At 39.2% G+C, this 13,246-nt stretch overlaps 1 protein-coding gene across 1 annotated transcript in view; it reads left to right on the top strand.

Moving 5' to 3' along the window:
- Positions 1–13,246, top strand: part of MDN1 (midasin AAA ATPase 1) — a 128,022-nt gene that overhangs the window by 46,004 nt on the left and 68,772 nt on the right. The window contains exons 39-49 of the mRNA XM_007421800.3: positions 84–191; positions 354–542; positions 2,266–2,355; positions 2,460–2,720; positions 3,610–3,880; positions 4,473–4,632; positions 5,431–5,547; positions 6,358–6,566; positions 8,983–9,128; positions 10,509–10,711; positions 12,321–12,541. Of these exons, the coding sequence (XP_007421862.2) occupies positions 84–191; positions 354–542; positions 2,266–2,355; positions 2,460–2,720; positions 3,610–3,880; positions 4,473–4,632; positions 5,431–5,547; positions 6,358–6,566; positions 8,983–9,128; positions 10,509–10,711; positions 12,321–12,541 (1,975 nt within the window). The remainder of the gene's footprint in view (positions 1–83; positions 192–353; positions 543–2,265; positions 2,356–2,459; positions 2,721–3,609; positions 3,881–4,472; positions 4,633–5,430; positions 5,548–6,357; positions 6,567–8,982; positions 9,129–10,508; positions 10,712–12,320; positions 12,542–13,246) is intronic.

The raw sequence follows: 13,246 nt of genomic DNA, 5'->3' as shown, positions 1-13,246 counted from the left end.
GGCAATTATTTCTTTGGAATGCATGTGTCTTATATTTTCTGTATATAATTATACATTTTTTCCTTAATGTTAACATGCCATAGGTTTACATAGATCCACTTTCTGCATCGGACATGGAATACATTGGGAATGCTCTGTTTCCAGCCATTGACAAGAAAATTATTGCAAAGATGGTTGAGTTCAACAAAAAGGTAAATACGGTGCCTCCAACTGTGAGAAGACAAATGGGGAAGGATGAATAATAAGGTGGTAAATTGAGATTCTTTATGTGTTAAATGTAATGCCTTCTAATATAGTATTAAGTACTGAATCACATTCGTATTTGTAATCCTTTGCATTGGTACTTTATTTAGATTGATCAAGAAATTACAGTTGAGAAGAGGTGGGGACATAAAGGTGGACCTTGGGAATTTAACTTGCGTGATCTTTTCCGATGGTGTCAGCTAATGCTTGTAGATCAGTCACCTGGAAGTTATGACCCTGGCAAACACATGTTTTTGATCTACGGAGAAAGAATGAGAACAAAAACAGACAGAGAGATGGTAAGGAGCAGAGACAACATATTTGTTCATTGTAGGATTTTGCTTTAATGTTTTGTGTATACAAATATGTCATGTTATCTTCAGTAAAAACAATTGTGTAATTGAAAATGATTTTTGTTAAGACAACCTCTTTTCCTGAAGCCTCAGGTTAAATATATATTTCAGTGCACTGGGTATATAGTAGAAAGAACCCCATACACCATCTTTTTCTCAAGCTGGTGCCCCCTGAATATATTGGAACAATTCTCTGGATTCCTAGGAAGGAATGTAGACTTGAGATTGAAATCTGAGACTTGCTAAGGAAACCACTGTTGTTTGGTGTCTCTTTTGGTTCCATCTTATGAGGGATGCTGTTCAATATCTACATGAAATCTCTTGGGGAAAGTCAACCAGAGCTTTGGAGCTAGGTGCCATCAGTATGCTGGTGATAATTAGTTTTAGAGCCCCTTGCCATTCAAGTCCACAGAAATGGATAATTGTTATCCTTCGTTGTTGCCTAAATTTGATAATTTACAGGGTGGAGGATGAGCTGAAATTGAATCTAGATAAGATAGGAATAGTATTGGTAAAAAGGAAACTTGGCTTGGGGATTCAGGTTCAGCCTATTTTAGATTAATTTACACTCTGTAGTGAGTATAGAGGATGGCATTGAAAGACAGGGAAGATCCATTGCTGAAACAACAGTCAGATAAACAGGGCTTGAGCCCAGACCAAGAAAATGGCTTACAGAAATGACTCAGACAGCCCCCTCTCAATTCATATGAAGATAAAAGGAGGAGGAAGGGAAACACATTCAGACTTGCAAGATTCTGTTACTATAGCTGTTGTAATAAAAATAGTTTTAAGTCTACAGTGTCTGTTTCTTAGTCTGATCTACCTTACTGGCCTGACACACTCCCCATAAAAGAATAGGTCAGCAGTCTGAAATGTCCCCTGATCCTCAGCTGTCACTGTGGTAAGATAACTGTGTAAGGAGTGCATCTGCACAATTAAAGCTGCCGTGCTAGCCCTTGAGCTCTCAGTGTCAACAAAAGCATAAGCACATTTCTTTCATTAGGTTTTTAATTGTTACCTAGTATTAGTACTGACTTTCAGCTTTAGTTTTAAAAAAAATATTATTAGATACAGCTTTAGTAGATTGGCGGGGTATAACCTGAATAAAGAAATAAAACATTTGGAGGTCTCCAGGCTGCCTACTCCTAGTGAAAGGAGAAAGTACATATGTATGTAGGCATGTTTCTGTGTATATATTCAGGTGTATGTCCACTTGGATCAAGGAGCTTCCAAAACTTCATCTGATGACAGGGTGATTGATATCTCATCTATCTTCTTCCCAAGATTTGGCAACTTACCTGAGTTATGCCCTTGAGTGGATAACTTACAGATTATGCAACTCCCTAGATCTTTACAAATCAACCTTTGAAATTCTATGTAAGTTAAAATTCAGATGCTAGTCTCAGATGAGCATAGTCAGACTTTAGTCTCCAAGCTGTAGAACATCTGTAGCAATAAACAACCCCAAGTGTTAAAGTTGGGCAGATACGTTACCTTGAATCGGGTAATTTTGAATGTCTGCACCAGGACTACATACAGCCCTTTCAGGGAAGAAAAGTTTTGGGTGAAAGCATTCTGTAATAGTTCATGGGAAGATTGCAGGAAAAAAAATTGAACATAGGATATTCAATACGAATGTGATTTGGCTGCTTCTTTTTTGTCTATTTAGGTAGTGTCTCTGTTCAAGGACATTTTTGGGCAGAATTGTAATCCATATATGGGAAGCAAACAGTTCCACATCACTCCTTACGACATTCAGGTGAAAGGAAATAAAGACCATTACTACTTTAGTATTGTTTTGTTTACCCTTATCCTTCTCCCTGTATACATGTGAAAGTAATGGTGTTTTTGTTTCTCCTGAAGGTTGGCTACTCAGTCCTCTCCCGTGCCAATTATGTCCCCCCTCCGGGCAGAAATCTGTCCCTTCTCCACCATTCACTTCAGCCCTTGGAAGCCATCATGAAATGTGTACATATGAGCTGGATGGTAATATTGGTGGGGCCGGCTGCTGCTGGCAAGACCAGCCTGCTTCAGTTACTGGCATATCTAACAGGCCATCAGTTAAAGATTATGCCAATGAACAGTTCTATGGATACTACAGAGCTATTAGGTGGATTTGAGCAAGTAAGTGTTTACCTTTTTTTTATTTTTGCATCTCCTATTCATTTGTAAATGAAAATAGGTTTAATATAAATAGGACTTCCCTTTGTATATGTGAATAGAGCAGAGACAGGTAATTTTTTAAACTGGGGGCGGGGTCCACTAAAAAAGACAGCCTGCCAAGGGATGGCTGGTGAAGCAATGGCATGACTAGTGTGAGCTAGGTCAGAATTTGGGGGAGGGAGCAGAAAAATGGTCTTGTGCAGGTTTTAAGAGCCCATACGGTCCCAAATTATGTACATGTGTGATAATGAGTGAGATATGTTTTGCTTACTTTTTCAGTAGGAGGCTAGAACTGTCATCTTTATGCTGATTGTCTGCTTGGAGGAATGAATGGCTTAAATCAAGTTTCCCTTTCTTCTTTATTGGTTGGGGCAAGAGTGTTGGAGAGCAATTCTTGAATTTATTTTACCTAACCTGATCCAATAGTAAATGGCAGAAAACATTTTTATAGTGTTAAGTTTCATGTTACCAGTCTAGTGGAATCCTATATTCATTTCCTAAGTCTCTTTTTCACAGAGAAGTCTGGGTTCATGTCTTTTGCTAGCTTGGGTGGCTGTATAATTTCCACCAAAAAGAATAGCCTTCCGTATCCCAATAATCAGCTTATATTAATCTGTAAGGCAGATGGGAATGATGGCTGCCAAGGGAACTCTGAACGAAAGCTGTCCCACCTAACACTGTTCTTTAACCTTGCCTGGCTAATTAATAAGGGCCAACTACATCATTAACTAAATATCACCAGGTTAGTTCTGTTGGAAGACAGAGCACTCATTCTGAATAAGTAGTTGAGCTCCAGTGGTAATATGGCAATAGAATCCAACTGTAACTGATGTATTAACATCTCCTATAGGTTGATATCATCCGGCCATGGAAGTCCTTACTGGAGAAGGTGGAGAATGTTGTCAGCACCCTTCTAAGAGACAGCCTCCTCCTCAACGCCATATGCCCAGACAATGCTGAAGTTGTCTTGCGTGCCTGGAGCAATTTCATTCTTAATTTCAAACCCAAATCTCTTGGGGAAGGGAATCAAAATATAACCATTGAACTAGTGAATAAATTGGAAGGAGTGCTTGTGCAAGTCCAGAGACTCAATACCAAGATCAGCTCCTACTCAAAGTCAGGTATGCAGGAAAGTCATACTTTTTTTTTTGTTCGTTTTAAATATATAAAGAGATTATACAAGCATTCAGATTCCTGTGTTCTATTTATTGTATAGTGGGTGTGGGGGAAGCCTCAACAATATAGAGTTTAAGAACTGTTTGGAAGGTTAATCAGAGGTTTCCATGTTGAAGATGATAGCTTTATGGCATAATTGAAATGCTTATATGTATATTTTATTTACTTGTTCTGAGTATTTATTTATTTTGGTAGCCAAATTTGTATGCTGCTTCATGGCAACCATCACTGTTTTGAAAGAGAATATTTATTTTGTTTTGTTTTATTTTATTTGTCTAATTTATATAGCCACCCATCTCACAAAACAAGCAACTCTGGGCAGCATACAACAAGTATTCTTTCCTAATGTTACTACTCTACGTTTTCAGTTTAGTTACTAGCAATTACAAATTCAAATGAAAATAAGAATGGTGGGAAACCAAAGTGTACATATTGTTCTTCCATGAGTAACAGTTTTTAGGTATAATGCTTGAAAATGTTGAATGCTGGCATATTGGTGCACAGAAATATTGAAGCCTTTGGCTACTCTCATTTTAGGGTTTTCAACACTTGTGGAAGAGTTTCGGCACTTCAAGTTGCAAGTGGTTCAATATATGAATAGCCACAACCATGGGACTTTTGAATGGGTTGACGGGATGTTGGTTCAGGCTTTAGAGGCTGGAGACTGGCTTCTAATGGACAATGTAAACTTCTGCAGGTAAAATTACTGTAGGAGTTGCCATTTTGTTTTTACTAACCATTATAAAAAAAGCATAGAATCTCAGTTACAAATCTGGTGTTAAAGAGAAAAGGTATCATAAAGTAAAATACTACCTAATATTATTGTATAACAATCCAATTCCTAACAAGATTTTTATTCCAAGGGGAAAAAAACCTACAGCAAAATGGTGCTGTGTCTTGTTCGTCATAATGCTGAACTATGAATTAATTGTCTCTGACCCAAGCTAGCTAAATTAAAGACCTAGAAGAATTTGAACTGAATCCCTATGCAGATAAAGAGAAAGATAATGAGTTTGCTGCTGCTTTCCCAATCTCAACCCCTCCATTTCTAGTGTAATTTGGATAATGATTCATATGGGGCCTAATCTGTTTTGCCTCAAATGATCCTTGAGAATGCCAGATTATTCAACAAGTTTGATCTCAGATCTACCTTGCATTTCATAGAAGAAACTGAAACTATACTTTGTATTTGCTCATACCCCACATGCAAGCTGGCACATATGTGCAAATTGTTGAAGTAAGGTGCCCTTTCCCAACATCACAGATGTCTTGCTAGGTAGATGGGATCTCATTCCTCCAATGTGCACTTTTTTTATATATGTACATACAGTAATAAAAGTCCACTGGTGAACAGGCCCATACATGAGTAAGAATGGTGACTGATTTCTGTTTCTTAAAAAATAAAATAGATCTATTTTGTTTCCATGTGAATTTTGTTTTGAATTCACTTGATAACTTCACTGAGGTGGTTGTGGTTTTCCTTTTTAATTTGTAGCCCTTCTGTGCTGGACCGCTTGAACGCTCTGCTTGAACCCGGGGGAGTCCTGACCTTAAGTGAAAGAGGAGTGACAGATGGAGTAACTCCCAGTGTCACTCCTCATCCAAATTTCAGGTATTGTACTTACTCTCTGAGCACTTGTAGAAATGCCTTTTAAACTATAAATCAGTGGGACGCCCCCATCTTTTATAAATGTCACTTTGGAAATATATGAGGGTTGGGCTTCATTCATCCTGGAAAAACACAGAAGCACATTTTCATTAGTGAATTTACATTTCACCTTCTCCCCAGCACAAAAACAGATTAGGAAAGCAATACGTTGGCATGAGAAACAAAGCAGTGAAAAGGCAAAGGTTTCTCCTATTAAGGCAACAACTAGAGCATGGCACTTTATTTACTTAGCAAAGGACAATTTTAAATAAGTTGATGCGTTGAATTGTTTTTCTGGCAAGGCAAAGCTTCCATGTAGCACTGAGGCTGTACATATTTTCTTTAGAAATACTTTAATTTTTTTTTTAAAAAAAGGCTTTTAACACTAATAACAATTCTCAAGTCAGTGAGATTATAGCACATTTTAAAAGAAACATCAGTTTAAGGACAGTGTTATTATTGAAATTGGAGCAGAAAACTACTGTCATATCATAAAATCTTAAACGCTGAACAAAATGGAAAAATTTAACTCCCTGCTTAGAATTACACAAAGATGAGGGTATAGCCTCGCCTGTAGTGTCAAGCACACCAAATACATACAAGCGTTTTGGATTGGTGGGGGGAGCAATTTGAAAAGGTACTGCAGAGATTATCTTCACTAAGCGTCGTGGGCATGTGTCTTGTAAGGTTCTTGAGTTGTCTGTTTCTCTGCTTTATCTCCCACTCTATATTAGCAGCAAAATAAGATGCTGGGTGTTCTGCTCTTGTTAATAGACTTTTTCTTTCAATGGATCCCTCCCACGGAGAAATATCCCGAGCCATGCGGAATCGTGGAATTGAAATCTATATTCCAGGAGATACTCATGAAAATTCACTGGATCCTCATGATGTGAAGCTGCTGTTGCATGGCCTGGGGCTGTTGGGAAATGGCATATGTGATACGCTGATAGCTGTGCACACAGAAGTCAAGGAAACTGTAGCAGGTGAGATGAGCACATCATAACTCGACAGAGGATAGATACATTTTCTTTTCTTTAGATATGTTTGAGGGCTCTTTAAAAAGACCTTGAGGTGGTGAAAGCGCATAGTGTAATTTTTTAATCAACTCAGAGTTCTCACTTGAGCACAAATAACCAGGCTCAAATGTTCATTTATAATGCTGGAAAAGGTGGAAGGAAAGAGAAGAAAAAGACAACTAGCAGTAGCAATGGGTATACCATTGGAAGACCTGAAGAACCAGTTTGGGTACTGATCCTCCTGGAGAAAATCTAGCTATGTGGTCGCTGAAGAGATGACGACAACTTGATGGCACATAACCTAGTTACTTATTTTGGTGCTGAAAAATGAAACATAATTAATGATATGCTTAGGGATTCCTTGCTCAGATCCATATGTGATATTCTTTCTTAACTTCTTGTCAGATTCAATTTATAATTTTAAAGAAACATCAGTGCCTAAATGCTGGAGACACTCACATTCATGGCATGCTTCTGAACTTTTAGATGCTGCTATCTGGCTACTTTTGTAAATAAAATGCCGGACTAGGTTTAGTTTGGCCTGACCTTGATCCAGTACAGTATATACAGTGGGGCAAAAAAGTATTTAGTCAGCCACCAATTGTGCAAGTTCTCCCACTTAAAAAGATGAGAGAGGCCTGTAATTTTCATCATAGGTATACCTCAACTATGAGAGACAAAATGAGAAAAAAAATCCAGAAAATCACATTGTCTGATTTTTAAAGGATTTATTTGCAAATCATGGTGGAAAATAACTATTTGGTCACCTACAAACAAGCAAGATGTCTGGCTCTCACAGACCTGTAACTACTTCTTTAAGAGGCTCCTCTGTCCTCCACTCGTTACCTATAGTAATGGCACCTGTTTGACCTTGTTATCAGTATAAAAGACACCTGTCCACAACCTCAAAAAGTCACACTCCAAACTCTACTATGGCCAAGACCAAAGAGCTGTCGAAGGACACCAGAAACAAAATTGTAGACCTGCACCAGGCTGGGAAGACTGAATCTGCAATAGGCAAGCAGCTTGGTGTGAAGAAATCAACTGTGGGAGCAATAATTAGAAAATGGAAGACATACAAGACCACTGATAATCTCCCTTGATCTGGGGCTCCACGCAAGATCTCACCCCGTGGGGTCAAAATGATCACAAGAACAGTGAGCAAAAATCCCAGAACCACACGGGGACCTAGTGAATGACCTGCAGAGAGCTGGGACCAAAGTAACAAAGGCTACCATCAGTAACACACTACGCTGCCAGGGACTCAAATCCTGCAGTGCCAGATGTGTCCCCCTGCTTAAGCCAGTACACGTCCAGGCCCGTCTGAAGTTTGCTAGAGAGCATTTGGATGATCCAGAAGAGGATTGGGAGAATGTCATATGGTCAGATGAAACCAAAGTAGAACATTTTGGTCTAAACTCAACTCGTTGTGTTTGGAGGAGAGACAATGCTGAGTTGCATCCAAAGAACACCATACCTACTGTGAAGCATGGGGGTGGAAACATCATGCTTTTGGGGCTGTTTTTCTGCAAAGGGACCAGGACGACTGATCCGTGTAAAGGAAAGAATGAATGGGGCCATGTATCGTGAGATTTTGAGTGAACACCTCCTTCCATCAGCAAGGGCACTGAAGATGAAATGTGGCTGGGTCTTTCAGCATGACAATGATCCAAAACACACCGCCCGGGCAACGAAGGAGTGGCTTCGTAAGAAGCATTTCAAGGTCCTGGAGTGGCCTAGCCAGTCTCCAGATCTCAACCCCATGGAAAACCTTTGGAGGGAGTTGAAAGTCCATGTTGCCCAGCGACAGCCCCAAAACATCACTGCTCTAGAGGAGATCTGCATGGAGGAATGGGCCAAAATACCAGCAACAGTGTGTGAAAACCTTGTGAAGACTTACAGAAAACGTTTGACCTCTGTCATTGCCAACAAAGGATATATAACAAAGTATTGAGATGAACTTTTGATATTGACCAAATACTTATTTTCCACCATGATTTGCAAATAAATTCTTTAAAAATCAGACAATGTGATTTTCTGGATTTTTTTTCTCATTTTGTCTCTCATTGTTGAGGTATACCTATGATGAAAATTACAGGCCTCTCTCATCTTTTTAAGTGGGAGAACTTGCACAATTGGTGGCTGACTAAATACTTTTTTGCCCCACTGTAGGCAGAAAGAAGGGGATTGAAGATAGTTCATTCCAAGCAAAATAATGTTGAAGGTCAGCTGGTATTTAGTAAATTCCTCATATCTTCGTTTAAACTTTATGAAGTGGTTTATTGTTCCTAAATAAAAATAGTGAAATAAAGCTTTGCACAGATGGGAAAATTCATAGATGTTCACGTACGTGCTCGCTGGATGGCAGTGTTTTGCTTTTCAGGTTCCACATACACTCTGTCAACTCTGATCCACGCTGCAACACTGATTGTGCAGCGGTTGCACCGAGGACTTGGTTTAGCAAAGAGCTTCTATAAAGCATGTTGGGAGGTTTATGCGTCTACACAGCAGTCACAAGACAACCAAAAGGTAATCCTCTGCTTTCAGACATAGTCTGGTTTGTAGAGGAAAAACAAAATTTACTCATTTAAAATGTATTCCATGTTTTCACAAACATTAACTCCTGTACACTGAGGCACCTGACAAAAATGGATCAAATTACAGAGCAGAAACATCAGCCAACAAAGCAGAAACTGTTTTATTCAAAATTTATCCCAAATTAGGTACCATCCAAAGTTTGCTTAAAACAACTTGAGTGCCACTTTAAAAAAGAACTAGGCGTATAAGATTGGCACAGTAAGAATAGGGTCTCAACTAAGAATTTTAAAATGTATTTCATGACTTTATCCCTGTTCCTTCCTAGAGTCTTAAGAAATTGACCTACTCTGTCTAGGTCTCAGACATATGAGTATGTATCTAATGGGATTTCAGACTGAATAATAAATATATTCATGCTGTTGCTGTGGCTATAATTCAGAAAATCTGGCTAGCCTTCTATGTTTCTTTAGAGACCAAATAATAGTGTCAGAGCCAGAGTAAATGATGTAAAGCGGCCTTATTTCCACCACATGCATGCATACCCAAATAGGCAGACCTGTAGCACTACTCCATAGCAGAGCCCATTGAAGTGCATTTCACATTTAATAAAAACATGAGGGCTGTTTAAATCTTAGATCTGTTGCTGTCATATCTAATGTGGGCCTTCAACTGTCAGGCCGGTTCTCATCAAGAAATTTAAGCAAATAAAATAATCAAGATACAGTGGAACCTTGGTTTACGAACTTAATTCGTTCTGTGACTCTGGTCGCACCCCGAATTGGTCTCAACCCAAAGGAACTTTCCCCATAAGGTTCAATGTAATTACCGTTAATCCGTTCTGGCGTGGAGAACAGGGAGGCGGCTATTGCTTGGAGGGAGAGTCCCCCTCCCTACGACCATGTGTCAGGGGCAGAAAAATGGCCGCGGACCACATGTCGGGCGGAAAAATGGCCACGGACCACGTGTCAGGGGCAGAAAATGGCCGCGGACCGTGTCACGGGAGGGAAAATGGCCGCATATCCTGTTCGTACCCCGAGGCGGAGTTTGCAAACCGAAGCAAAATTTTGCAGCCGGAGCTGGTCATGACCCGAAAAGTTCGTTAACAGAAGCATTCGTAACCCGAGGTTCCATTGTACTTATTGTATATCAACTTCCTTATAGTTGGAACGTTAACATAATATTTGTCAACAGAGATAGATTTAAGTAATTGAAAATGAGGAATGGTGTATGTGCAGAAGTAATGTTATTTAACGCTTAATTTTCACAGAGTGCAATGAAAGCACTTTTGTTTTTCATACTTTTCAGTAGAAGGAAGGCTCATATAAATAACCCTCCCTCTTTTGCAATATTTTGTGTGTCCTTATATGTTAGCTTGTGTTGGATTTGATAATGAAGCACGTTTCAGCATTGGATTCAGATGAAACAAAAGACACTTCCCTCCTTGCCTTGGGGTTGTGGCCAGATTCTGCCTGCAGTGCTGTGTTTGCAGCTGAAGATTCTCTCCTTTCCACAGTTCACAATGATGGGCAGGTCCTAGCCTATTGCCTGAACAGAGTGAATCTAAGAAGCAACAGGTGGGCAAGAAATGTTTCATTTGACAAGTGAATTCACTCCCAGGTGAATTAATTCTGGCTGAAGATCATTTGCTGGCTTTGGAGAAAGAACTCCTCCCCGCTTCCTCTCCAGAAGCCAGTTGGATTGTTCTTCAGCACCAGTGCGTGGTAGCATCCTCCACGTTATTTGAGGCTTGAGAGAAAGAGAGCGCTCTTGTTTTAAAATAATTCAGTTGATTTTCTCAGAAAAGTATAACACAATTTAAAACAAAAACAGGAAACCAAGACTTCTAAATCTTGTACAAACAATTCAGCCAAAGCTATATATTTAAAAACCCTATGGAATACAATCGAACAAATAGCAAAAAGAAACAAGACAAAAATAGAAAGAAAAGAAAAACAAGGTGAAACAAAGATAAGGAATGGCACAAAGGTGAGCGTTTATTTTTTACCACATAGAATTATGAGTTACATCTTAATACAAAATACCATAGCTCAGTTTTTAAAACAACATATTAAATCTATACCAAATGGAGTCGTACTGCTTGATCTTTCCTCTCTCTCAAAATAAAGCCAATTCAAAGGCTGAGGATTGACAATTACTACACAAGCATCCTCCAAGTGTACATAATCACACTGTTCAAGTGTATCTAAGGCTTCTCATAAACAGACACATTCCATATTTGGAGGATATAATTTAACAAAACCTTAACCTCTTTAAATCTCCCTCCCAAGAACCCACAGGTGTCTTCAAATTCCTTCCATCTGCAAAATAGGAAGGATGACAACCAACCCTTTTTAAACATCTATTGAGTAGTCCAATAAACCTGAAAAATACATATTTTTAACTGACCTAATTTTCAAATCAAAGAAAGCGATCTTCTCTAGCGACAGGGGGTATAGGCTTTGGAATATGGGATACTTAGTTCTCCAAAAGAGTGTGTGGTGATGACCCAGGATGCAGAGAAGTCTGCTGTCATTGGTCCTCAGCATCTTCTGCCTGAAATAACAGTCTTCCTCTGCCTAATGTAGAACTGGCCCTGGATATCACCTGTACTTAAAATCACATTTTAATTCTGTTAAGTGCGTATGCCAAAATGAAATACATGGACTAATCTTACATGTCCTGCTTCAGGGGATCCTTATATAAATAAGGAGCCCGTGCCATGCATTTCAGATAAGTGTTCAGAATAGGAATGGGCGGTGTTGTGTCTGTCCGAATTTTTTGAAGGAGGGACCTTTGTATGTCCAGTTTTAAATGCAGAGTCTTCCTCAAAGTGATGTTTTAGCTCGCTTGGAAGCCTCTGTGCAGTTAGCCGTAGGCATGACAGAGCCTTCTCTCTAGATAGTTACATGCAGAGACGTCTGGGAAGGATGTAATTTTTGGCCTTGTATAAACATTATTTCTCATCAGGGTTTCTTTTTCTTAACTGTAAATAAGCATTTTGCTTGAATGCAAAATATAGTTAAGGATTTGGCGGAATTGCAGTGGGGAAGAGAATTTTCTCTGTGTGCCGCTGTTAGTGTCACCATATTAAGGGGTAATGTCTCCCCCAGACCTTTGGCATTTGTATAGAGATGTTGATGTTTCCTTTGTATTGCATTTTTTTAAACATAACTTCTGTTTCAGGACGCTTCCTCTTAATATACGTGACTTTGAGAAAATTCTGCAGTCTGCAAATTCAGATTGTCTCAAATTTGCTGCAGTAGAGATGAATGAGTCCTGGGCAGATGACATGGAGGTTCTTTCTGCAGCTGTTAAGTTATTCATAGAGAAAGCCACCAATCAGGACTGGACACTGAGAGTTGGATGGCTTAATCAGATAAAAAAGAATTTACCTCAAGTGTCCGGTAAGTATTAACTCTTACCTTCTGCTTAAGAAAGGCTGGTTGTAATGCTTGTAATCCTGAAAGAGAACCTGTATCGATGGATGGATGGATGGATGGATGGATGGATGGATGGATGGATGGATGGATGGATATTATCCTTTTTTTATTTGAAGGTAAATCTTCACTGTATTCAGTAAGTTTTATTCCGTCATAAACATAAAATTCCAGTCAAACTTTTCATTTATGAGAGCCCAGAAGGAATGTAGTATGTTCCATCTTGTATATCCAGTATCAAGTTTTAAAATGTGGAAGTAACTCCCCTAAAGAGTATGTGTGAAGGAAACAGATTAAAAACATACAGGTGTGGTTTAGTAAGCCTGACTTGCTAAACTAAGATTCAGTTCATACAGTATACTAAGCAGTAAACTATGGCTTACATTCAAGAGCTACGTTCACACATTGCATTCAGCTCAAATAAAGCAATCTTATGAATCTACACTGCAGGGACTTTTGACCTTTTTGAGCTGGTGGATACATTTGGAATTTGAGGGCATGTTGGGGCTGGTCTTGCAAAATGGCTGCTGGGGGACTTGCCCATTCATGTCACAGGAGAATGAATGTCCTCAGGGACATACCCAGTCACAAAGCTGGGTATCAGAATGTAAAACCCTCTTCCCTCTTTTGGCTTCCAAGGAAAGAACTGAGTTACAGCTGCCAACCAATTTT

Source organism: Python bivittatus, unplaced genomic scaffold (assembly GCF_059951505.1).
Source record: "Python bivittatus isolate LINGU-HERP-01145 unplaced genomic scaffold, Pbiv_v1 ctg000020_np1212, whole genome shotgun sequence".
Classification (NCBI taxonomy): domain Eukaryota; kingdom Metazoa; phylum Chordata; class Lepidosauria; order Squamata; family Pythonidae; genus Python; species Python bivittatus.
This window is presented reverse-complemented; position numbering and strand designations above follow the sequence as displayed.